Source organism: Podarcis muralis, chromosome 8, assembly GCF_964188315.1.
Source record: "Podarcis muralis chromosome 8, rPodMur119.hap1.1, whole genome shotgun sequence".
NCBI classification, from domain to species: Eukaryota; Metazoa; Chordata; class Lepidosauria; order Squamata; family Lacertidae; genus Podarcis; species Podarcis muralis.
This window is the reverse complement of record NC_135662.1, coordinates 34,316,216-34,343,010: the sequence shown is the minus strand read 5'-3', so window position 1 is coordinate 34,343,010 and position 26,795 is coordinate 34,316,216. Positions and strand designations below refer to the sequence as shown.

Sequence of the window (26,795 nt, the reverse complement as noted above, 5' to 3'; positions counted from 1 at the left end):
AGAAAGGTTTGTGGGTCCTCTAAGGAATATGAAGTTAAGCAAATGTTAGGACTGTGATGTAGCATTTAGTAAGTGTTGGGTCATAAAAGTTTTTGTTGGTTGTTTGGCCCAGCTTAGTTACGCATTTAGCATACTTTTGGCATAATGGGCTGAAACTTTACAGGCAAACTGTCTCTGTCCAAAGTACTACTATAGATCACGTTGCCTGTCCCTGCCCTGTGGTTTTATCTGACTCTGTAACTAGTTTGCTTACACAACTGGGCTTCTGCATTTCTTTCTTGGTTGGCTTCTAAACTCCAGTCTGAATCAGACGTCTCAACAATTCTCTAATTTTTATTTCCATTTTGTTTATAAATGAACCTACATCGTTCTGAGGTTAGTTTTCTAAGCATGGTTTTGGTTATTTTTAGCAGGAGGAAAGATAAATATAACATGGATGTATTTGAGATGGCTAGGCTTCGTATGCAAGCTCCAGTCAGACGACCGTCATCTAAAGATGTCGCTGATCCTATCAACGTGCAGAATATCCGGGAGTTTAATGAACTTAAATACAAAGGTTAGCCTGTTGTCTTTCTTACGACGGGACACTTCCTCAGTTTTAAAGGGATGGATTCTAATGACAGGAAACTGCTTAATTTGCTTGTGGCACACATGTGGGACCTGCAACAAATTTTCTGTTCAGGATTCTAGCTAATCACAGCACTCTTCAAGGATACTATTCCTCTTCCCTTGGTTTCCTGCCCCATTCCACACCCCTCCCACCAACTGTCAGTCAATATTCCATGCCCACTGAGCATGCTCAAGCAATTAGACCTTTGCTCGTTCTGTGTACATCTAAATCATGAGTTCAGCCAGAATACGTCCAGTATTTGAATATCTTTTAAGAACATGTTGAATTATGATTTAGCCTTACCTAACAGACAGCAAAAAAACCAAAACCACAATCAGTGTATGCAAATCCTCTCCCACAAATAATCATTGTGTAGAAAGGACCGTGTGTGTATTATCCATAGCTCTCTTTTTCCAGGTTAAATAAGAAAACAGTTTCTCATCATTTCAAAGAAACTAGAGCATGTTCTGATCACTATTTTTATATATGTTTGATAATATTTTATGAGAAAGGATATCATGAGACTTATAAATGTCATTCTCAGATTGGTGTGGGAAACATTCACTTAAAGGGTAGTATTTGGAAGATTTGGTTATTCTCTTTCTCCTCTGACTCTAACTTCAATTTAACTCCAAAGCAGATGTCCTCTTCCTCTCCTCTGAGCTCTGGTGAACTGTTTTGTTTCTATCCTCCTCCTCAGCCGCCTTGGTTCATTCTTTTGGGATCACTTAGTTTTTCTCTCCCAAAAAATCCCCCCCCCCCGCTGTTTGCCTTTCCTGATCTGCTGGACTTCTCTTTGCCAGTTTGCTGTGCCGTGGCTATCAGTGGCAAGCCTTAAAGAATAGCAATTCAATACGTAAGAATCCTGCAAAAAAGGATTGCTGTCACCAAAACCTCCCCCCATTCCTCACCCTGCTGTATTCTTAAATAGGTTCCAGCATTGAGCTCTTCCACCCACTACTCTCTGTCATTGCTAGAAGGGGGTGGGGAACATACTGCGATGGCACAAACAGACCATCCACTTTGCCTGGCTCTGGGCAAGTCCACTCAGTGGAGACCAATCCTTTGGAAGTCCTTTCTACCTCTGGACAGAAAAAAGGCACACACAGCTGTTTCTGAAACTGCAAGCAATATCCAAATTGGCCACCAGACGGCACCAGACAATAGCGTATATGAAGCAGAAAAAGAGGGGAAATGATTCTGATAGTAATAATTCATTTTTCTCCTTTTGGCAACACAGAAAATTGACTTATCCAATCTCTTTTTCTCTTCCTACCCCTCCTTTTTACAAAGGAGATCATGCAAAGCCTTAAGGGAGACCACCCTCATCATTCTGCCTGGACACTGAGGTCCAGCGCCAAGGGCCTTCGGGCGGTTCCCTCACTGCGAGAACCGAAGTTGCAGGGAACCAGGCAGAGGGCCTTCTCAATACTGGTGCCCACCCTGTGGAATGCCCTCCCATAAACTTCTAATGTTTAATAGACTATTGTATTTTAATATTTTGTTGGAAGCCACCCAGAGTGGCTGGGGAAACCCAGCCAGATGGGCGGGGTATAAATAATAAATTATTGTTATTATTATTATTATAAACAACTATCTGACTTTTAGGGACATGGGTGGTGCTGTTGGTTAAACCACAGAGCTTAGGGCTTGCCGATCAGAAGGTCGGCGGTTTGAATCCCCACGACGGGGTGAGCTCCCGTTGCTCGGTCCCTGCTCCTGCCAACCTAGCAGTTCAAAAGCATGAAGTGCAAGTAGATAAATAGGTACCACTTTGGCGGGAAGGTAAACGGCGTTTATGTGCGCTGCTCTGGTTCGCCAGAAGTGGCTTAGTCATGCTGGCCACATGACCCGGAAGCTGTATGCCGGCTCCCTTGGCCAATAAAGCGAGATAAGCGCCGCAACCCCAGAGTCGTCCACGACTGGACCTAATGGTCAGGGGTCCCTTTACCTTTATCTGATTTTTAGAAGACATCTGAAGGCAGCCCTGTTTAGGGAAGCTTTTAATATTTGATGAATTATTGTATTTTAATATTTTGCTGGAACCTGCCCAGAGTGGCTGGGAAACCCAGCCACATGGGCAGGGTATGTATATATATGTGTGTGTAAATAAATAAATAAATATAACAACAACAACTACTATTATTTATTTAATATTCCCAAGGAACTAAAATCTAATGCAGTTCTAAATGCAGCAGCGCTCTAGATATTCTCCCCCTTTGCTTCTCACCTTCATAAGAGAGTGCATAAAGACTCCAAACCTGCCAGTATTCCATTCCAGAACAGAAGTATGCAGGACCACCCCAGCACCCTTTCAGTCAACAAGTACCTTTGCCTATAAGAGAGGCATTGGAAGGGCACCAAAGAAATCTACATCCAAAGGATGGAGACATAGACATTTCAGTAGCCTCCAACATCCCTAAGGGAACAAGGCTTCTAGTTGCACTGTAGCCTGGCGGATCAAAACCTGTGTAGCTCTAGCCCAGAGGTTTTCAACCTTTTTGAGTCCATGACTCCCTTGGCAGCCTCTCACCCTTTTTCAAACACCCTCCCTTGTGAAGTGTTCCCTCAGTCTCCTCTCCCCTCTCCTTGGGCTGTCACTATTGCTCTCTGAGCTGCCCCCCCAGCCCCAAAAGAGGTACCTCCTCACGCCGCCCCATAGGGGCCTAGGAAACATCCCCTTGACCAGCCCCAGAGGCACTGTTTGTCTGCGGAGCTTGTAGTCAGGGCTGCTGCAACGAACAGCTAGGCAAACCTTTGGGAGGCAGAGATGCAAGAGGGCATCAGATAAGATGGAGGGAAGGAAAGAGAGACCAGTGTTGCCCGCAACACCTCTGACCATCATTCAAGGGCACCAGGGTGCCATGGCACACTGGTTGAAAATCACTGCTCTAGCCTATTACCATCTCACTATGAGTAACCTGGTTGTTTCACGGAGCAAAAGCAGCCTTGTCCACAGAAGTCAGCAGTGTGGCTGCATTGTTTTCAGCCTCCACATTCACAAGACATTATAAGTTGGACCTCATGCTTCCTCAGAAGGTGCCTTCAAGGGATGTTTTTGTCAGAACATCCTTCCTCCTGGATTAAACATCAACTTCCTTTCTGGTTGTCGGCCCACCCTTAGATTCATATAGCTTTTTCACATCTGGCAAAGTGGGTGTTCCCTGAGAAAAGAACATGGGTTCCACCAGAGAGGAGAGAACATAATTAGGGATTCAAGTCTGGATTGGAGAACCTGGGCTCCCCACACTCAGCAGCCCCAGCCAGGGTGACCAGTGGCCAGGGATGATGGCCACAAGACTCCCCATTGCTGTTCTAAGTAGATCTCTCCCAATACCACTCTGGAAGGCCCATTCATGGTATGCGAACTGTGTTCTTTTTTTATGTAACAGAGTCAGACACACGGGTAGAAACACGATATATGTATCCTGATCCTCCCACGACTAATGACGCCCTGGACATTCAGCAGCAAGCATTGCTAAGAGAGCAGAACAAGAAACTTAAAAAACTGAGGAAAAATGCAGAAGGTAAGCTAGGGCGGATTTGATCAAAACTGAGGGTGTCTTTTTATGGACTGTCTTCCTAAAATGGATGTGGTGACCTTTAGTAGGAGACTCACTCTGCATTTGGTGCTAGATTGAGTGTGTTTTCTGCATAAAATACAAAGGTAATCCCAAGCCGAATCAGGTCCCTACTATGGCTGTTTTTTACAAGGGGGACACACACCCATAAATGACTTGCCTAGTTTGACCCAGAGAACTCACCCACTCATTAGGCTTCCTCAGGCAGATGCAGAGAGCAGTGAGGTGTTGGAGGACACAGCTGTGTGTGCCACACTCTCTGCCCTGGGTCATCTAAGTGAGTCTACTGCCCTCTGTTATGCTGCCCTGTTGCCAGTAAGATTTCACTACACCTGTACGTGGAACGGAGGGAGCACCATCTTGCTTCAGACTGCAAAATGTCTTGAGCAAGCCTGAACGCCATAATGCACAGGTACCGCTACTACAAAGTATAAGTCCTCAAGCAATCAACTTAAAGAAGTTAAACCATGTAGTTCAGGAGGTCAACTAAATCTAGGCCGGTCCTGTTGTATTGACCTAAGTTTTGTATGTGTATCATTACTACCTAACTCATTGGTCTATACTAATACAGTGGTACATCGGGTTACATACACTTCAGGTTACATAAACTTCACGTTACACACTCCGCTAACCCAGAAATAGTGCTTCAGGTTAATAACTTTGCTTCAGGATAAGAACAGAAATCGTGCTCCGGCAGCGTGGCAGCAGCGGGAGGCCCCATTAGCTAAAGTGGTGCTTCAGGTTAAGAACAGTTTCAGATTAAGAACGGACCTCCGGAATGAATTAAGTACTTAACCTGAGGTACCACTGTACCTGGCAATGTTTTTATGTGAGCTGGGGCCTCAGGAATGAAAAATAAAGTTAGTTTTATTGCAGTACTGTTGAGTGTGTGTGTGTGTGTGTGTGTGTGTGTGTGTGTGTACCCTTGAATCTATTTGTTGTAAGTTGGTAAATACATATTTAATACAGTGAAGAATCCAGTGTTTGTTCCTTCTGCAATTTTCTGCCTCCCCCCCTTTTATCTGATTTTTGTAATTATGGTTATTACCGTAGCCATTTTTCTGCAAAACAGCTATTGTTATTGTTGGTGTGATAGTAAATGTATGGCTTTAATAAAGATAACAGCTATTGTAGTCCTTGAATTTTAAGTGCTGCATTATGCTTTTGTACCATTAACGCTCTTTGTTCTTAATCTTGTTTTCATCCTTGCTTTCCTTTGCTTTAATAGCCACCCTAGATTTTGATGAACCTGTGCCTGGCTTTAAACCGAGAGACAGAGGAATGGTAAGCAGAAATGGAACTGGTTTCTTTGTTTTTATTCCAAAGTAGCAAACAGTGCCAAATATACATAGACTAATTCCTGTGTCTGGAACAGGTCCCTTCCTTTTTTCAAATCCCACCTCAAAGCGATGCTCATTTGTAAAGTACATAGCCCCATCTTTTTCTGCGCTAGCTGCTCCCAAATAACTCTTCCTCACCTCATCTCCAGCAGTTCTACAAGTGCTAATAACATCCAGGATTGAGTATTGTATTGTATGCAGGTGCCACTTACAGAAGTACCTGGAAACTTCACTTCATGAAAACTGCAGTGGCTAAGTTGAAATTTGCTCATAAAAGCCTTTGAGAACATATTCGCCAGTGATGAAACACCTCCATTAGCTGCCTATTGTTAGTCACTTCCATGTGATATGGAAAGCCGAAATTTTATTGTTGTCCAGCCTGTTGGATGAGGCCAGCTGGCCTATCTGGTCCAGCACCTTGCTCTCACCGTGGACCACCAGATGCCTATGGGAAACCAGCAAGGAGCAAGAGTGCAACAATATTCTCTCCCCTTGTGTTCCCCAGCGACTGGTGTTCAGAGGCATACTGCCACTGACAGCCTTATTCACCGTGAATTTGTCTAACTCCCTTCTAAAACCATCCAAGTTCATGGTTATCACGGCAGCGAATTCCACAGTGTAACTATGCACTGTAACATGTTTCTGAGACATGTTGACTGTACGATAAGAAAGGCAGGTAATAAATGGGGAGAAAGTGTAATAAATGCCTTAGTATGGCATTTGTTTAGCATTCATTTGCACTGGGAAACAAGAGTTGCTATTCAGTACATGAGTCATCATTTCAGCCTGGAGCAAACCAAAACTGGGGGCTGGGATTTTGGCAAGGTGTGAGCTTGATAGTGTCGGAAATGGATGATGGAGAGAGGCATGTGCAGCAAAAGTCAGAAAGTAGGCAGCATACAAGCGTGAATCTTCCCTGCCATACTATTCAGCATTCCTTACGCTGAGTGAGTGGGCATTTCCAGTGACAATCAAGACATGCGTATACAAGTAGCTCGCATCTTATCCTTATTTTACTTACGTGGTTTCAGCTTTGTGCAGATGTGGGGGGGGGGGGATAAATAAATAAATGGAGAGGCGAGGAAACCTACTTTCCCTTTATTCCTCCCCCCTCCGCACAAAGCTGTGATTGGAGGCTTACCTGACTTTGGGGAGGCAGCGGGCAGGCTCTGCGACATTGCCAGAGCCATTGTGAGGCCTTTTCAAAGCTGAGTAAGCACCACCTTGCAGGGGGACTGGTTCTGGGGGTTCCTGGCTTACTTTATGTATTTTTGCATCTATGCATAGACCCCCAGAACCAAACCTTCAAGTCAGCTGCAAGTTACTGGTACTTCCAGAATCAGCTTACCTTTTATGAATACAATCACATATTCATAAAAGGGAAAGGTGTGTTTTTTAAGTTTACATAAATACATTAATATGATGTTTGTGTAGCAGTTGTCTATATTAGGAAACAAGAGTAGGTATTCAGTACATGAACGCCAACGTTATTCAAGTGCCCAGCCCACTCTTGAAATGTAGTCATTCATTCTGAAAGGCTGTTGCTACCTTGAGCATTTACACTGCACTGTTCTAATTTTGGAAAAGTTGGAGAATCTTCTTGTGTTACAAAGAGATTTAATAACTTCCAGTCTGGCGACATTCACCACTCTTGTTCATTTAGCTAGATGTGTTTTTACAGTTTTTTTAAAAACCTGAAGCAAGTTTCCTGTTGCTTTTCTTTGGTAGGTCAGAGACGATGTGTCAAACTCACTTTTAGAGTCTGATAGTGCTTTTATTGGTGAGTATATCTTTTCAGAGGCACTTGTTTCTTGTACAATTCTTGTGCTTGATCAGACTGCTGCCAAGAGTTGCTCATTCTTTGGTTGCAGAAAAAGTACAGTTCAGGATTGGCATCAGTAGTAAGTGCTCATCCGATCCCAAACTAGTATACGTGGTTCGAAGGGCGTTCATCTTCCTAAATTTCTGAAAAGCTGAAGGTGGTTAAAAGGTAGAGAAGGTGATAGAGAGACCTGCTCATACTTGTATATTTAAGTTACCTGGGCTTCAGGTGTGCAATGACCTGCTTTCTATAGTTGAAAAAGGGGTGGCTGTATTCAACTGAACAATAGCACAACTTTGCTTGCACAGCGGGCAAACTGGTCCTTTTCCAGAGGGTTAGAGGAATTCCAGAACAGGTTTAGGGGCCACATGAGAGGAGGAGAGGGGAGTGAAATGAGTTCCGAAAGCACAAGCAGTTACTTAGCCCTATGTTGACTACAATTCCAAGTCCATTTGGAAGTTAGTCTGCTGAGAGAGAGGATAATATTGGAGAGTAGGATGTGGTCCAGGATGCCTGAACAGAATCTCCCCATAAATGATTTATTGAGGGTCTCCATGTGTATTTTTCCATGTTCAGCTTTCTGCTGGCCAAGTGTAGATTTGAACCATTTTTCCCTTCTCCTTCTTTTAGTCGTCTGTGCCATGCTGGTTCAAAGCACATCTTTTAATGCAAGATGAGACTCTCCAGATAATTTAAATCAATGTCTCCTAACCTTTTCCCAACCACAGCCTCCTTCTGACTTTGTTTCCTTCCTATAGCCCCACATACCCTTACCTGGGAGTAAGCCAAGACCCACTGAATTCATTGTGGCTTTCTTCTGAGGAGACACTTAGTTATTTACTGGATGCAAGTCAGCAACACCAGACTACCCCACTCGGCTAGGCGCTGGGGTGGATTCCACCCTGCGCCTTGTAGAACCAGGCTGCCACTGCCAACGGGCCTTATGTCCCTTGGCAACGTCCGAAGACCCTGATCCGCCAGGCGCTGGGGTGGATTGCACCCTGCACTGGCAGTAGCAACAAGCATCGCTGGCTTTCCCAGCCCTGCCAATTGCCATCCCACCACCGAACTTACGTGACCTGGGGACTGTGGATCACAGGCTCTGCTGGTCAAAATGGGAGACTCAGCAATCGCCCTCACCCTCCGGAAACAAACCAGGATTGCTCCACCAAAACGCACGTGGCAAAAAGGAGCATTAGGCCCTGGTGGGCCACCCCTTTACCCGCTTGTAATTGGCTAAGCGGATAGCCAGTCAATCAGGATATTTCTCTCTTCACTTCTCACTTCCCTCTGTGGCCCCCTAGCCTCCTGCTGTTGCTCCCCATTTACACCATATGGCCCTTGGTTGGGAAACACTGATTTAATAACACAAAGGATGTGTACCTATGAAAATAGACATAGGTAGGATTTGTTTTGGGCGCTAATTCAGTCCTGTTGACAAAACTTGCTATCTTCCCAAAATGTAGCTGCTTTGCAAAAAAAGAAAACGTTAAAAAAAAAGGAACTCTGAGGTTTTATTGCCGCTTCTGTATTATGTAGGATATATGGAACAAAATTAATCTGAGCATAACGGTATACATGTTTTATTTACAGGGTTTATTTAGCTATTCTAGAATAGTTGCACACATGCTCACATACTTAGTCTGTTTGGAAATCTAAGGCAGCTTCACTGTTGCCAGTAATGGGCAGCTAGATACTTCTTGGAAATGCACAAACAGGGCATGAGTTCCACTTCAGAGATAAACCTTCCCTGTATATTTCATTTAGACATGTGTAGATGAGTCTTTTGTAGCTGTGCTTTAAGATATGAACCTGTCTTTAGCATGTTGAGTGCATTAAGTTTTTTTTCATGAACTTTGCTTAAAAATCCAAGTGCTAATATTTTTAATTCTCCTTTTCCTAGGTACAGATGGTGAGGCCTTTCCTATTTTAGAAGACCATGACTTCAATGTGAATTCACCTCCACCACCGCCAGTATCTGCAAGGGAAAGGAGGCGAGAAAAGAAAATGGTAGTAGAATTCATCCAACTAGTTGCATTTATTGAAATCAGTGGTGCTCAGTTGTTGGGACTAACTTGTCCCCTTTGCGGGCTTTCCAGTGGGACACAAGCACAATGAATGCTTTGCATTCTCAGAGCCTTTATGTAGAAACAATGGGTCTGTCAGGTGCACTGGTCTCCAATCAGCTCTTCCATCAGCTTGACCAGAAGCTGAGTGGGATAGGATGGAAATGGGCAGGTTAGATGCTGGGGCTGGAGGATGCACTTGATAGGAGAATAAAATGGAGGTTGTGAGCATGTCAAAGGCCCATACCAGGTAGTGCGTGTGGGAAGAAACAAGGAGAGAGAAGAGGTAGGACTGAGAAAGTAGGAAACTAGAGATGGATATGAGGGAGAAGAGACAAAGGAGGCTAGAAAGCAGGAAGGGGGAGGAAATAAGGAGGAATTTACCCCAGAAGAGGAGAAGACAGAGCCATATTAGGGAAGTGTCTGCTCAGCCTTAGTGCCAAGCCAAGAGAGGGAAGAAGAGTGGCATTATGTGGGTGAAGTTGTGTGTATATTTTATGTAGAAAGCCTTCTAAATTTTCCTCAGCCAATACATATCATATGCAGCATCTCATGGTTCTTTACATCTTTAGGATGCTGGCGCCCTTGGGCCGACTCCACCACTGCAGACTGACAACGACTCTCTGCACTCAAACTCTAGTCTTAATATAGATCAGCTGAAAGCCAGAAATGAAGAGCGATTGCGAAGGCTGAATGAGCTGCAAAAGAAGGCCATTCATATAGGTATGGTCATTTTGTTGAATTGCAGTAGCCAGGATACTGACATAGCAGCCAGGCATTCAACACACATTCACAGAACATTCTGTTCTGCATAGGGGGGAATCAAATTCGCAGGGTGGCATTTAATGAAGCTTTCTTCAGAGTAGACATGTTAAAGTTGGCCCTTAAGTCATGTTCATTAATTTCAATGAGTCTGTTCTGAGTAAGAGTTGAATACCACCCAGTAAATAGAAGAGCAAAAATTGCCACAGTAATAGCACTACTGCTTTGAAGGGCTCCAAGTATTAATTGCTGGCATCCTATTGCTGAGGTTTTCCTGCGCAGCAAAAAGAAGCCCTGCTACATTGCCATACCCAAGTTTTTGGAAGCAGTTGAAGTGCCTTACGTAGAACTAGTCTCACCTTCAGAGAAATATGTGACCAGGTTTCAGGCTTTGTGCCTTTGAAACAATGCTGTTGACAAGAAGAAAGTTTAGGGAAGAGCAGTAAAGGGCCCAAACTGGCATTTCACTTCGCTTTTATACAGGCAGAACACCAGAAGAAATCTGAAAGAGAAGCATGGAGAGTGGGGGATAAAACCAATTTGGACCACTGGAAGCTCCTTCCACATTCTCTCTCTGGTCCTTAAACTTTTAACTGATCTTACCGTCACCAGTTAAAAAATTATCCTAAAATTGGGGTGTCTGGGGAAAGTTTTTAAAGGCCCTTACTCAACTTCTGTTTGTTCTTCCCCACTTCTGCTGCAGAGCTTTTAAACTGATGCAAGAACTGGGGTTGAGCAATGATGGGACTCCACGTTCTCTCTTTTCTGCGCTCAGCAGCACAGGTATTGAAGAGAGCAGGAGCAAACAAAAGGGGAGGCCAGGAGGTGCCAAGAGCCCCAGTGAGGCTCCCTTAGGTACAAACTCAGTGTGGCCTTCATCAGCTTTACTTTGAAGTGGTGACAGGCTATGCACCCAGGTCCTCCCACTACATTGTGGCTTGTGTGCCGTAGGTCGGATTCCACAAAATGAGAATTGTGATGGTGGAGGATCCCCTGTGAGCTAGCTAGTCTAGCCCTCTGCTAGATGCTGGCAGTCAGAGAGCATTCGGCATGGATGGCTGTCCATCTTCTACTTGAAAGCACCTAGTGAAGGAGAGCCACTCCCACCCCACCCCCTGATTGGTTCCATTGTCAAACTGCTCTTACTGTTAAGACGTTTCTCCTAATCTCCAACTGCACATGTCCCCTCCTCTAATTTAACCTCATTAGTTCTAGTCCTTCCCTCAAGGGCAGCAGAGAACAAGCATTTGCCCTCTCTTCCATGTGGCAACCCTTCCAGTATTTGAAGAGCTTCCCTTTGGTCTTCTCAGGGCTAACATACCCAGTTCCTTCAACTCTTACTCATAGAACTTCTTTACTGCTCTCTTCCAAACCTGTTTTAGTTTGTCAAAATCCCCCTTAAAGTGTGGTACCTGGATCTGGACACAGTACTCCAGATGAGGTCTAGCACATAGAAAACTGCATCACACTGCTGACTCATGTTCAGCTTGTGATTGACTACAATCCTGAGATTTTTCTCACATTTATTGATGCATTTTTCAACATGCATACTCCCCAACAACAGAAGTTTTCTGAGTGGTTTACGTTGAAAAATTAAACCGTAAGATAAAAAAGTAAGACATAAGCATGAAAGTTCTAACAGAATAAAAACAGCAGCAGTGTAAAACCAAATGTACTGCTGCCAAGCTAGGCATCCTCTATCAAAACTTGTGCAGTTGTTCTTTTCATTGTTGTCAAAATTCACAACCTTTCATTTGTCACTGTGGAGTTTTTTAGCTAGTTTCAACTCACTTTTTCTATTTTATCAATGTCATTTTGAATGTTTGTTTTATCAATGTCATTTTGAATTTTATTATCTTCTGAGATGCTAACTTTACTTTCCAGTTTTGTGTCACGTGCAAATTTGACAGGGATTCATTTCTTTCACCCCTTCATCGTTATTAAGAATAATCAATTAAGAAATACTGTAGCCGTCATTCCTAAACATCGTAGAAACTAACAAAAGTGTTTAAAAATCTTTCCCCCTTGTATCGTGTATTCTTTCTTGATAGGTTAGCATGTTGCATCAACAAAATCGGGACTCATTTTTGACATTTTCTTTATAGAAAGGAAGTGGTGGTCAGGGTGAGTAACTAGCCATAGCTGGTGTCTTGCTTCAGTAGTTAGTTAGATAGATAAGATATTTGAATATGCTTTCTGGTATGGGTGTGCATCGGCCACAAGATTTGATTTGGATCTGTATCTGTCACTTCTGGAAGCAGCCAAGTCTACATTAAGGTGCTCCGTAGTCTGTCAGATTCAACTCTTGTTTTTTGCCAGAAGCAGATTTGTTGAAAACATCTTTGTTTCCTGTCATTCACTATTTTTGGGGGAAAGGCTATCCCCCCCCCTTGGACAGAAATGGATTAAATTTTCAGACATAACAGCCTCCTCCCCCAAATGGGGTAAGCCTGCCGAATTACTAGCAAGTATATCTAATAGATGGGGGGCTTGAACACCTTGGTGTTTTGTTTTTTTAGAAAAAGGAAACACCTCTAACTTTATTTTGGTGGATAATTAAATGACATTTGCAGCCTTGGTCACCCCTAGTGAGGGAATAAACCCTTCCAAATTTGAAAATCTCTTACTGAAGTGGTTTTCCTGCAAGCATGTTACAGTTTGGGGTGTATAAAAAAGGAATTATCATCATCTTGTTTAGTGTGCTGTGAGCAATTGGTCTGAAACTTGCAGACAGGAGAGAGATGTCCCTAGGTTATGAGTGAAATTGGTGACAAGTAGGTCCAGAGGCATCTGTGCTACAGAACATTTTTAAAGTTTATTGGTGGGAGAGTAAAAAGGGGTTCGCTTTTTCACAGATCAGCTTCATGGAAGCCTGTTTCCTGAACGTTGCTCCCCCTCCAAATCATTCATCACTCTGTACCATCTTTCAGTGTCATTTACAACTAGCTTCTGCCCACACAACACAGCTGGTGTGCAGCCAGAAATCTATTTCTGCTTGTGGAACGCTAGTCCCCTGAGAATGCATAATTCCTATTCCTCAATCCAATTAGCTTTGGGGAATTCTTTTGATAACTGTTACCAAACATGCATCTCTTGAACATGCATCTCATTGTACTAGGCACTGGAAGTGGAGAATATTTGAAACCAGGGTGGCTGTATTTATTTTTTAAACCCACCTTACTGCATTTTTGTTCTGAACACCCAGTACTGAAGAAGAATCTTGTAAAGTCTGGAAACTTGCTAGGTCAGAGAATGATGTTATCATTGTAAAAGTGTGCTTTTTCTGTACCAGTAGCTAAAGTTGATTTATTTTCCTCAAGCTGATGATGTTCCACTGGGAAACGCCGATGACAGAAGACCCAGCTCTGTGGACACAGTGGCAACTGAACCGTGGCTGAGACCTGGGACATCAGAAACCCTTAGAAGATTTATGGCTGAGCAGTCAAGTCAAGCTAAGCTTTCTTCTGAGATGAACTTACCGTTCAATTGGCAGGGGCTGTCCACAGCCCATGGCTGAATAAAATCTGTAGTGAAGCCAGTTGTGCCTTTCAAAAGAATGTTTCTCCACTACTGCACTTTCAATTCTTTAATTTACATGCTGTGTGCAGAAGCACAGCTGTAACAAATCTTGTGAACAAGATGTTGACAACCTGCTGCAATCTTCTATCTTCTGAAGTTAAATGGTCAGTATGTTACTGATATGATTTAATCTTGGAAGGGGAACTTGCATACTAGGTCGTCTTGAAACTGGCAAGCTAGAGCCAAACATGCATCTATTCAGCTAGATGGCACAGAGGCAAGGCTTTCCCGTTTACCCTCTTGGTATTTTTTGTTTGAAAAATTACCTCAGACCTCAAGTCTTACAAGCGTGTGAAACGTGTTCTGCATTTAACAGAGATGAGTGCTGTGGCTTGGATTTCTCATGCATTTCATAGGTATTCAATGATCTGAATTGATTAATAAGTGTTCCTTTTGCTGATTTAGGGCTTATCCTCGCTTACCTTTCCTCTGCACTTTACAGGCATGGCCCACGCTTTAAAGCTCTGTGTCTGAGCACTCAGTTTGTTTGCTCCAGCGCTTTCCCCATGGAAACCCACACTCTTTACCACTGTGAAAGCTCGACGGTGGAAAAGGAGTGCTAAGACACAGAGCTTTAAAGAGCAGAGCTGTGCCTGGAAAAAGTGGGGGGCAAAAGTTAAGTGTGGTTAAGCCCTTTCTCTGTTTTCCAGACTTTCTATCTAATCATTTGTTCTAATATTCTAAATTACCCTGTCATCTTGTGTTCTTCTGTATTTTAAATGTCAGTAGTGAATGCTATTAAATATATTTATGGTCATGAATGTAAGATTAAAAAATAAATTATATTTTACTAGGAAAAAAGTTTAAAACCATTCTTGTGGAGATGAATTCTAAAAGAACAGAGTGAGAGACCCTCCTGTGCTCACACTTCCCATTCACTCTTGCCCAGTGACATGGCCTGAAAAACATGAGTTCTTTTGTTTCTAGCTCTTGAACTCCAAACACAGGACCAGATGCGTGAGGAGTAGTGGAGATAGGAGCTCCTGTTCAGCCACGCTATACTTTTGGGGTAAGTACATATGCTATTAGTACCCCCCTTTTCTACGTCCCTTAAAAGTTTTTCTCCCCGCTCTCATAAGACTAGGCCCCGGGGTCTTCCAGTGCAGCTAAGTGGATGAGAAATTCAGGACAGACAAAATGAAGTTCGTAAATTAGGGAACATGTGGTGATGGTCATGATTTTAAAAGGGGGCTTAGCTTGATCCTCCATGGATGACTGTCAGTGGCTACTAGTCATGATAGCTATTGGTTTGCATGCTTCTATTCTTTTTGTATAAGTAATACCCTAACCATTTGACAAACGTCATTAGTTATACAATTAAATACCCACAACTATTGTGCTTGCAAAGTTTCCAAAGGCAGTTAGAGCAATCTGCTAAGGATTTTAAAGTTGAAACACTGAAGCAATTAGTTTTTACATTGCATTTGTTTTGATTGCACCAGTGAAAGAATTCAAAAACTTTATTGACCTATAACCTGATTAGAATATGCCAGATGAGAACCAATATTGTACAGAAAGTTGTACAGAATTTACATAGAAAACTTTACAGAGCTGTACCATATACATTTTTCCATCTGAAAATTTTTTCTACATCCACTGTAAGACAGAATGCTTGACAATCTTTTCTTTAACCATCAGAGCACAATTCACAGTATGAATACATTTCCAATAAATTTAAAACCATCCTCAAACCATGCCAGATTTGTTACTTGAATATATTCAACATTAAATTCTGTACATAGTGAAATCTACATCAAACAACCAAAAAGGAAAAAGGAAAAAAAAGGAAAAAAAGTGACAGCGGACAAAACCTAGACTTGTTTGCAGTGATTCAAGTTCCAGTCCTGAAGGATCATTGCGATGGCTTATTATATTTAAAAGCCCTATCACAGGTATATTACAAACAGTTAAAGTCAGTTGTAACATTTTCAATCTGTTTTCTTGACAAAAGGCAGCAAGGCTAGCTTTTGGGATACAGATGAAAAAAATCAGAACTCAACCCCTTACTAGTGCATTTGGTAAACAAACGTACAGGTCTCTAAGAAATAAAAGAATGCAGGAATAACTATATAGTGTTTAGGACTTTATATTACAGACCTGCATCTCTGTACATTTTTTTTCCACAGAAGGATGATTACCTATATCTCAGATAGCCTGAGTGTGCAAAAAAAAAAAAAAATCTCCAGAATAAGAATTCCACATAGTTGCTAGATCTCTTATATGAGCAATATTTTCATATCTTTTACTACAAACTTCTTTTTCAAAATGCAGCCCTCCTGAGTTGTACTTCTGTCAAAGTTCAAACTTCTTAAATGTGTTAGTTCTTTGGGTACATCTTAAATTCACACCCATCAAAAACATCTTTTGATATATATCTCTGTCTAGGAAAGTTAAGAGGCTATCACAGTCCAGGCTGACAACAAGACTGTGGTAAAACTGGCTCTATGGTCAACACAAGCCAGTGGAGGGAGAGGGGGAGAGAGAACCCACTGGAGAATTAGAGTGTTGCAAGCCTAAATTACAGTTTTAATCTGTATTGTGAACCCGTAGATGCACACTTCCATATCAAGAGAGCCCCTTTTTATGGACATTCAGTGCAAGTGATCTTGGTCCTTTGTTTCCTTAGCCACACTTCTACTGCTTGGCTGTTCCCATTCCTTGGTCTGGTGGCTGAGATATTTGAAAAACTACCCCTATCCGCAGAAAAAACCTTCGCAAAACAGCTCGCAGCTCAGGAATCAGATCAAACTGCATTATTTCACACAAGAGAGGATAGTAGAATGAGGCGTGAGCTCTGAACTGTTGAATGGGGGGAAAGGGAATCCTGTTAGTTTTGGGGAAATGAGTTGACAACCCAACTACATAGAGACGTTACATCAATAATTATAGCAAGAATTAGTGAAATACAAAGAATCTGCTGTGGCTTTCCAAAGTAAAGGAGGAGGCAACAGCAGAACTGAAATGAGGTGTTTCTAGCTACTTTTGATTTAAGTGGCTTATCCTAGCTCAAGGAAAAAAACACACATGAAAAAATCCAAAACAATTCTATAAATCTTTCACAGAGGAACATTTTGGTGTTCCTTTCCTCAAGATTTTTTTTTTTAAAAAACAACAACTTTCTTTACAATGATTCTCAAAATGCGATGAAAGGTGAAGAGACGAAACCATCCTAAGACAAATACACAATAATTCTAGAGTACTGGGAGAAGTTAACACCCTTAAAAATAAAAAAATGTACACCCTCCTATGCACATAAGGACACATGATCCCCACCATAACCTTGCCTTTTCTTTTTTGTTGGAGCAGATAGAGCCAGATCATTGACAAAACAGCAACAGATGCTATGTGCTTTTCTATGACTAATAATTGCTTTACTATTTTTCACTGGAGTTGTTGACAAAAACTGGGATTCCAGCAGTGGAGTGCAACATTCATTTATCAGATTTGGTTCAGAGTCTGCTCCAAAAACAGCCAGGAAAAGGGCAGAGTGTGGTTCAACCATGACGTATTTTCATTAATCATTATGCATTTCCCTCTCTCCCACAACATTAGTTGGAATTTTTTCAGTGGAGTGGCCCTGATTAGAATGTCCCAAAGGCCTCAGAATACATATAGGTCTTGGACACTACATTTTATAGATGGTGCACACAGCATATTGGGTAGGACATTTCTCATGGAGTCTCTTGAATTTGGGGTTCCTGAATAATCTGGGGTGCTTAGATGTTTTCCATTAATATCTTGAATGAACTGTGCCTATGTGGTGGTATCTCTGTAAGCTGTGGGATTCGGGACAGTAGATGGGTCCCTCTGCTATACCCATGGCCTCCAGCAAAATTATCATCCATGAGGCAGAAGGAACCAATTTATGTTGGAAAGGCAGCATCAAGGGCATGCTAAAGCCCAGAGTCCAAGCCTGCCACAAACTACTTGATGCAGGGACCCAACATACACTAAATCCAGGCTAAATTGTTTAAACAGTAATCAGGCTGGGGAGAGTCCCCATTCTATTTTCAAACTCTGCAGTCTTCAAAAGTGTCCCACTGAGGCCTGGGATCAATATTCAGCATGCCTTACCTATCTGAGATTATTACTTACCCGATCATCACTTATTTTTAGGACCTTTGTTAAGAATAAAAGTAACAGGCTAGTCCAAGCTTCCCGATGACTTTCTGATGTTAAAGTAAGGAAGTAACTGAGAGCTTCACTGCAGACACTGCAAAGCACAACAGACAATTCCAGGTGTGAGAACAATTAGCTACAGTAGGAGTTTTGTCTACAGTTGTCAGAAAAGTAAGAAAACCTTTAAGCGCTTCACCAAAATATAAAATAAAACATTATCAACAAAAACAGTTGAACATGTATTTATAAATATTCAAAAGAGAATTAAAATCAAAAATAGTAAATAAAACATGTAACTTCTACATGTCTGTGTTGGTTTGCTGAAACAGGCTTCTATGGAATAGCTATAAATAAATGATTCACTGATCACATAAACTGGGTGTAGTCCTATCTCAAAATGGGCAGTGACACTGATCAAAGAAAAGGAAAAATGTGCAGATAAGGCTGAGTAGTGGGAGAGATCAATGTTTACAGAACTGCCAAACAAACCAGCTGAATGAGAACAGGAAATTCATTCTCACAGATAAACTGTATAATTTATACAAGAATGGCATCATGTTGAAATGACAGAATCATAAATGCAAGGTGCACTTGTAGGCACATGTGCTTGTAATGCAGATCTTACTATTATAGAGTGATTACGCAGAACAAATGCAGAGTCTTGTGGTACCTTAAAGACTAATAAGCTGATGATGGTATAAGCTTTCATAGAACACAGCCCACTTTATCAGATGCATGAAATGTTTGTTGTTTCTGCTGCAACAAGTAACGTGACTACACCTCCGCTAATTATGCAGAATGACTTATATGTTTTGACGCAACTACAACAGTCATGATCTCCCTATGGAAAGGAACTGAAAGGACAGGACCGGGGGTGGGGGATCATGTAAGCCAGGATTATTTTTGCACACCACACATTTTCATTTCAAGTAAATATTCAATACATTTGCATACTACAGAATTGAACGGTACACTTTCATGTTTTGAAAGCCTGTGAATGGGTCCTTACTTTAGTAGTCTCTGCTGCACTTCCTCCCATGCGTCTTTGCGACTTTCATCCATATACATACGAAACAGAATGCGTAACCCACAGGCAAGGCTACTTGTCTCTTGTTTCAACAGATTGGGCTTAGATTTTCCTTTGAAACCTGTCAAAACATTATCACTATTTAGATTTCAGAAAGCCTACTTTGGAGTAACGGGTGGGATCCAACTTAGTTCCAAGGTAATGTGCTTGTGAAACAGAGTGTTCTCCCTCTCTCCCCTTTGCCCCTTTAGTCTGTTCTAGAGGAGCAGATTCAGGGAGAGTCATGGGATGATGTGCACAGGGGGAGGAGAGGGGGAGAACGTTCCATTGCACAAGTGGAAATTGTTGCTCTGGTGGGACATGTTAGCAGAATACTGCCCAATGTGTGTAGATGGGCAGGGAAAAGAATGGGGATGCACAAGCTAGTTCACATAATGCTTATGGCATCCATCTACTTTGAGCAGGAAGCTTCAAAAATGCAAACAGATTTATATTTAAACATGCTTCTCTTTGTCACTCTTTATTGCACATATCAGAATAAAGTAATATAGGTAAAGGACCCCTGGACAGTTAAGTCCAGTCAAAGGCGACTATGGGGTTGTGGCACTCATCTCGCTTTCAGGCCAAGGGAGCTGACATTTGTTCACAGACAGCTTTCTGGGTCATGTGACTAGCATGACTAAACCGCTTCTGGTGCAACAGGACACCGTGCCAGAAGCCAGAGCGCATGGAAACACCATTTACCTTCCCACTGCAGCACTACCTATTTATCTACTTGCACTGGCGTGCTTTCAGACTGCTAGGTTGGCAGGAGCTGGGACAGAGCAACGGGAGCTCACCCCGTTGCAAGGATTTGAACCACTGACCTTCCGATCAGCAAGCCGAAGAGGCTCAGTGGTTTAGACCACAGCGCCACCCGTATCCCTATAAAGTAATATAATATTCTTTTGAAAGTCCTTAAGTTTTACCTGCTTTCCACAGTGCAGTTCTTTGCTCATTGTTTGAATTGAAAGCTTTAGCAAATTTGTGAGATTCCAGCAAACAGTCCAGCAACTTGAAAAGCTGCTGGGATGTTAAAAAGCGATACATTCCTTGATCTTGTGTATCCACGTGAACATTAAAGTCTACTGCATCTCTCTAAAGAAAAGAAAAATGGAATTGGCATTCATATTGCTAAATATTTTTAATATGATCATGAAACTTCTCAATACCTGCAGCAACTAAATGGTGAAAACTATTCACGATTGCATTACTCTAGTTTCTTTTCCTCAAAAGCAGATTGATCTGAACTTTGCTTTTACTTGATGTCTACTCACACTTTGTTAAATCTCTATAGTATGCCACTTGGGAGCTGCTTTTTTAAGCTGTAATCCCTTGAGGCTGGGGATGTATACGAATGGGTGGGAAAGACTGTGTGTGAGCTTCCTACAAATCTACATCACTGGCTCCCAGGGCATAGAGGAGAGTCAAACGGCAAACGAGGACATTCCCATTAGACTTGTGGCATATTATACCTAGCAAAAGAGGTTTCTTTGTGTACTGTTAGTCTGTATTAGAGGCACTTCAAAAGTTACACCAGAAGCAGGAGAAATAAAGCATAAAGGTCACTGGCAGTTCTTTCCCAGGTTCTATATAAACTTGGCTACGCTCTCCATAAGAGAATTTTCTTCCATGGAAATTCAGGAATTTTCCAGCAGAAAGCAGATGTTACAAAACAGACCACTGAACCAAAAAATGGAGAATAAATGCACATCTCCAAAGGCTGGAACTGGCAAACTGTACTTACCTGTGCTGCAGCAAGATTCTCTGCATCTTCCTTTTTGCTGGTTGCTGGGAAGAAGACGATGTTGTCGATTGTTTGAATGAGTTCCAGTTGAACGACACATTTGATCAACAGAGCACCAAACAGTTTCTGGTCAGGAAATTCTTTAAAACAAAGCACAAAACAATAAGATCAATTTAAGCAAATTTTTAAGTACTCCCAAGATACTTACACTGCACAGCAGTACAGTTGCCAAGACATATTATTGTATGATTTAGTGGTTCTCAATAGTGGTACCCAACTCTGGAACACACTTCCCTTTCAGGTGTGTTCAGCTCTAACACTAATGGAGTTTCAACAACAGGTAAAAAACACCAACTAAGCATTTGGCTAAAATGGCACCCCTTGCACAGCAGATGCTGTTATGTTATGTTGATAATATGTTGTCTAATTTTATATTAAGTTGTATTTCAACTGATTATTGTTTTGTTGTATTTTAATGTTATTCCTCGCTCTGGGATCACGTGAACAATTAAGAGGTGGTTATAAATAATTTAAATAATAAAATAAAGTATCCTGTGCTACCTCTTCTTTATCAGTGCAAACAAAGGTTGCTAAAAAGCTAAGCTTAAATTTTCAGGCTATAAATGACATTTTGAAAAGCATCTGTATCTTCTTAATATATCAAGTCCAAGGTAAAGAAGTACAATCATTTTAAAATGTAAAACTGTTTTATAGGCAACCTGAATGAAATATATTCTGCAGCAGTCCTGGACGCATCAGCACTCTCATTTTATAGAAGCACAGCCCAGAGCCAACAAATCATAAAGGAAACTTCTGCGCAGGCTTTGGGCATACCTTCCTCTTTTTAAAAGCAGCACTTGAAAAGTCATTCCCAAAGCTTCAAGGAATTTTGGAAGTAGTCTAGAGCCCAATATATGGAGTAGCAGGGAAAGGGGGTGGGGAATAGGGAGGTCCCACTGGATAAACAGAAGTGCTTTTATCAAGCAGCGGTTCTCAACCTGTGGGTCCCCAGATGTTGTTGGACTACAGCTCCCATCATCCCTGAGCTCTGGCCTTGCTACCTAGGGATGATGAGAGTTGCAGTTCAACAACATCTGGGGACCCACAGGTTGAGAAAGGCTGAACTAGGGCCTTTGCAGCCCAGCCTTTGGGAAACAACTCCTTAACGAAACCACTCACTTGCAGGAGGCTTGTTTTTGCTGGCCTCCTCACTTGCTGGTAGCCCTACAATGGGCTGAAACTGTCTTCTATCTGAGGATCTTGGTTGCACAGAGTCATGGATATCTACAGATTTCTGAGATAGTGTATCCTGAAAATGGAAAGAAACAGCAAAAAGCACCCTCAGCAAAACGAAGTTCAGTGTTGAGGAAAACCTACTTGGGAGCATATTTTTGTGAACCTACATTTTAGTCACCACTTGACAGTCATTATGTCTCCTAGAAGGACATGGGTACAGTTCATTCATATTCTAAGCTTTGCTATAAACACAGCTGTCAGAACTTTTAAAAATGAGTATTATTTCAACTGCTCTAGGGATAAATAAACTGAACTCTTCTTTCATCTTAGAATATTTAAGGACCACACAATAACAAGCCTCAACAGCAGCACAGACTTGGTGTCACATGAACAAACCTCAGGTTCAGTATTCTGTTCTCTTTGCCTCCTCCAGCATTTCCTTTTATCCAAACTGGGCAAGCCACGGATTCAGAAGCAAAGGCAAATGTTTGTTACGAAGGCGAGAGAGTGCAAAGGAGGAAGGGGAGTGCTGAGCTCCAGGCTAGTTCATGTAATACCAAAAAAATGGTTTGACACTGTGTCCGAATCCAGTCAACATTTATGAGAAAATTAGTGTAACAGACCAATCCTATGGGTATTTATTCAGAAGTTAGCTGTCATCTACAGTTCACAAATGCAAATACATGGAACCTGCAGACTTCAACTTACAACAAAAAAATAGTCAAAGAAAACCTCTCTTTTTACTCATATGTATGAAAGCATTTCCCCTGCCGTTTTCACATGGAAAACATACCAATTGTTTCTCTCTTCCAGGAGACGGAGGAACAATATCTCCCCCTGATGGCCGCCAAGTTAAAAGCCTTGAAAAAAATAAGACATAAGTTCGTCACAGAAGTACCAGTAACATCTTAAATTTTGAAGACAAGAACAGTGATAAACCTATTTTGCATAGCATTATGAGCAGGAAAGGAGATAAAAGTTACACGTAAAATGTTCCAAGGCTACTTACACAAATAAATATAGAATGAAATTCTATTCATAGGAAATCTATTTGAGCTCAGCCTGAGATAGCTCTTTCCCCATAGATGGGCGTTCAGTCAAGACAAGACTGTTCACAAATTAAAGAAGGCAAACAGGCACTGATGTGATAGCCTTCTCCTAGACACAAGGTGAAATCTGTGATGACTGTATTGTTTGGCATTTCCAAGTAAGGCTGGGAAGGATCGCTGCCTGGAACCCTGGAAAGCTACTGCCAGTCAGCGTTGACAATATTGAACTAGATGCAGGGACGACCAACTCCCAACAGACTGTGATCTACTCACAGTATAAAAAAACTGGCAGTGATCTAACCATTGTCATTGGATGGTCCAAAGTTGATGCTCCCTTTGGGGGGGGGGGGGCAAAGATCTGCCAGGATCTACCAGAAACACCCTGCCATGGCTGAACTAGAGGAACCAATGGTCTGGCTTTGAATAAGGCAGCTTCCCATGTTACTCATCCAGATTTGGCCTGTGCATATGCAGGTCCCCATTTGTGCAGATTCACAAATAAGAGGAGCTATACAGAAACAAAAAGGGCTGTATTTCAGTGGCAGAGCACATGCATTGAATGCAGAAGATCCCATGTTCAATCCCTGGTAGGGCTGGGAGAGACGCCCTGTCTGAAAGCCCGGAGGGTCACTGCTAGTCAGTGTCAGCAAAACTGAGCTAGACGTACTAGTACAGAACATCATTTTGCGGCGCAGTAATTCAGTTTTACTAGCAAACCAGAGGTTAAACTAACCCTTTTCCAGCCCCTGGAGAAGCGTGGGGAGTGTTCATGTGAAACACAGTTTGGAAAACTCTGTACTAGTGCCTTGACTTGGTATGACACATCTCCTATGTTTGTATGCCATAAAAGCCAAGCATAGACAATAAGACAAGTATATAAAAGTATGCATTGTTCTCAGGCCAATTAAATGAAAGGGGGAAATCTCTTACGCATGGGGAATTGTAGTTTTGAAGATATCCAGCATACAGTTGCAAGTCTTATCCCAGATTTCAAGGGTAAACTTCTCACCATTTAAAATGACAACATTTTCTAGGCAGTTTGTACCAGACCGTGCTAGTTGTTCATTGTCTGAAACACAAAACAAAGGCATTGGTTTGTTCATGCTATACAGAGTAAATTGTTTCATTGTGTACAATAGCTTGCCTGCACCTACCTTGCTGAACACACCAGTACAGCTGGGCAAAAATATCATCCAAAAGGACATCACTAAGTACTTCCAAATACTGGGTGAATACATCACATATTGCATAAAGTGCATGGTTGCAAGTTGTTGTCATCCACTCAGCTTTCTAGGGAAAAGGAAGAGGGAACTTAGCAATGAAGGAATTAGTTGAAAAACTAAGTAGGGACAAATCCCTCAAGTGAGATTGGATCAAGGCTTTTTTTCAGCTGCAACACGGTGGAACTCAGTTCCGGCACCTCTCAGGTGGGTGCCATTGTCATTCTAAGAGAAGGAGGGAGGCATTCATGGTGAGTTCCGGGCACCTCTTTTTCTAGGAAAATGGCACTGGATTGGATATTTGTTAAAAACAGCCGTAGTAAGATAAAATCCAGTTTTATGGAAAAGGCCTTTCTAACTCCAGTATCTCGTTAGTAAAGTGCTTTTCACAACCACAAGAAGATTAAAAAGCAGACGTTTTGTCTAAATAAGGAAAACAACTATTTACAACAATCCAGTCCTGGGCTTAATAAAGTGAGATGGGATCTCTTTACCCCTCTGATTCAGAATGGCATTATGGAAAGAGATTTAACTGAGGTGTTATACTGCTATTCACCATGCAGATATAAACTCCCATGTGCTTAAACATTAAAGTCTGCCATCAAGGGACGCCATATACAGATCTGTAGATGGGGATGAAGCACAGAGGCAGGGGAACACAATGGCAATTCTACAATTTAGCCAGCTGGGCAACATCTTATCTGAAGAAAGGTTTGAGCAAAAGAGCTTATGACAGCAATAGAAAAATAAATAGAACTCTAGTCGTAAGACATAAACTATACCTACTTCAGTTTGTTGTTCTGGCAATTTCATGTTGTCAAATATCCGGAAGACAATCCGAAACAAATCCTGCCACCAGTGTTTTTCATAAGTATGGCCATACGTTTTCATTATTTCAAACATAACCGTTAAGCCTCTGGAATAAAAAGTAAATGGCAAATATGGGAAAGCTGAGCAAAACAGAACATCTCAGCTCCTAGAATGACTTTTAAAATCTATTTTTAAACTTGAAGGAGGATCTTGAAACTAGGAAGAACAGGCACAGTGTACCCAATAGGGCAAGGTCTGAAGGCATATGATGCAGTAACCTTATAGTGCCTGCACAGAGAATCCTACATATATGCCATCTTAAGTTTCCATCATGAAAGAAAGGAAGGACAAAAATAAAAAAAGGCATTTATGTGAAGCGAGGACACAAACTCCTACCTACGCAGTTATCTTCTAAAGTTCACAGGGAATTATGAATCGTTACAAAAATGCAGTTTACAATAGGATTCCGTTCTGCCAAACGTCAGTGATTTTTTTTTTTAAAAGCTGAGGAAAAGATTTAGATTTGATTCCCATCCCCCTTTGCAAAGCAAAGAACTTCCAAGATTTCACACGAGAACAGAAGCCTCTGCAATGAAATGTGGTAAGACTATGCAGCATTGTTCTTCGCTGCATTAGAAATTCAATTCTAAACACCATTTCCCTTATTTTTCCAAGCTGATGGGTAGGTGAAGAACTGCGAAGGTGGGTGAAGCAATAATATACACGCACTGAACAGAATGTATTTTACTGGACACAGAAGAATGTTAATCTCCAAAACAACAACCACCACCCAGTTTTAATGCTGTATTCACACATTTAAGAACATAAGAGGAGATAATCTGTCTATAGAACCACTTGCCTTCCACAATTCAATACCAGATACTGCAAAGGACCACAGTCTTTTATTTTGCTTTCTAACTTTTATGTGCAGATCGGAGATTGAAATGCATGCTTTCAGATTCTGATCTTAAAGGTTCTGTTGCAGTGAAGAAAGATGTTTGGGGGCTATGTGCTGTTTCAATACTTTTTTTTTAAGAGCCTCCTATATAAATAACTCAATTTTCTCTGTGCAAATAAGTTTAAAATTTTAATGTGCTGTTGAATGGTTATTAAGTAAATTTAGAGATTTACATTTAGAAATCTACTCCCTTACAGAGAGAACCTATATCTGCTACACTAAATATCTGTCTCTATTTAGTCGGACACGACTAAACGACAACAAACTATTTACATATTTACAATGGATTTTCACCAATTTGCTAAGCGAAAATAAGTCCCCATAGCAAACAAAGGGATATAATTGCATAACAGTTATGAGGACCTGTATTCTCAGCTTTTCAGTTCCTTCCAAGATGCTGTCTCCTGCTAATAGTCAGATTGCTTATATGGCAATAATAATGTTATTTCCCACCCATTTCTTGCTTGAAGACTTGCAAGTGAAACAAAATGTTTTAAAAGTTTGAATTACAAATATGGCTTGTTACCTGGTTCTTACATCTAATTTGCATCTATTGATGATACAGGAAAGCTCAAAGAGAATTGGAAACCATCCTCTCACCCAGACTCTGTCTTCTGGAGCTACATTCATATCGTCACTGGTATATTCTTTGAAAGCCTTTGGGAGCAAACACAAGTTTATTACAGCAGAAACACAGTATTAAATGCAATTTCTATGTTCTATACCCAGAAAACCATCATGCCAGTTGATGCTAAATAAATTATAATTTGTTTCCTAGGTAAAGCTACTTTAACTATCACATATCAGGCCCTGATTCAGAGAGGTTTCTA

The 26,795-nt window shown here is 41.6% G+C and overlaps 2 protein-coding genes across 20 annotated transcripts in view; one reads left to right on the top strand and one right to left on the bottom strand.

Moving 5' to 3' along the window:
- Positions 1-13,751, top strand: part of CSPP1 (centrosome and spindle pole associated protein 1) — a 75,655-nt gene extending 61,904 nt beyond the window's left edge. For 15 of the 18 annotated variants that reach the window (XM_028736774.2, XM_028736770.2, XM_028736781.2 and 12 more), the window contains 7 exons: positions 411-556; positions 4,003-4,137; positions 5,420-5,475; positions 7,260-7,311; positions 9,257-9,363; positions 9,992-10,142; positions 13,502-13,751. In XM_028736774.2, the coding sequence (XP_028592607.2) occupies positions 411-556; positions 4,003-4,137; positions 5,420-5,475; positions 7,260-7,311; positions 9,257-9,363; positions 9,992-10,142; positions 13,502-13,698 (844 nt within the window). In that variant the 3' untranslated portion in view covers positions 13,699-13,751. Of the gene's footprint in view, positions 1-410; positions 557-1,903; positions 2,731-4,002; positions 4,138-5,419; positions 5,476-7,259; positions 7,312-9,256; positions 9,364-9,991; positions 10,143-12,232; positions 12,306-13,501 lie in introns of those variants that run through there. The other 3 variants (XR_003707575.2, XM_028736776.2, XM_028736786.2) reach the window with 3 other exon arrangements.
- A 1,454-nt stretch (positions 13,752-15,205) lies between these two features.
- Positions 15,206-26,795, bottom strand: part of ARFGEF1 (ARF guanine nucleotide exchange factor 1) — a 71,773-nt gene continuing 60,183 nt past the window's right edge. For both annotated transcript variants that reach the window (XM_028736767.2, XM_028736768.2), the window contains exons 29-39: positions 26,492-26,622; positions 24,984-25,113; positions 24,132-24,267; positions 23,908-24,046; positions 22,722-22,788; positions 21,872-22,001; positions 20,693-20,832; positions 19,875-20,043; positions 18,889-19,027; positions 17,856-17,973; positions 15,206-16,559 (exon numbers count right to left, since the gene is read on the bottom strand). In XM_028736767.2, the coding sequence (XP_028592600.2) occupies positions 16,395-16,559; positions 17,856-17,973; positions 18,889-19,027; positions 19,875-20,043; positions 20,693-20,832; positions 21,872-22,001; positions 22,722-22,788; positions 23,908-24,046; positions 24,132-24,267; positions 24,984-25,113; positions 26,492-26,622 (1,464 nt within the window). In that variant the 3' untranslated portion in view covers positions 15,206-16,394. The remainder of the gene's footprint in view (positions 16,560-17,855; positions 17,974-18,888; positions 19,028-19,874; positions 20,044-20,692; positions 20,833-21,871; positions 22,002-22,721; positions 22,789-23,907; positions 24,047-24,131; positions 24,268-24,983; positions 25,114-26,491; positions 26,623-26,795) is intronic.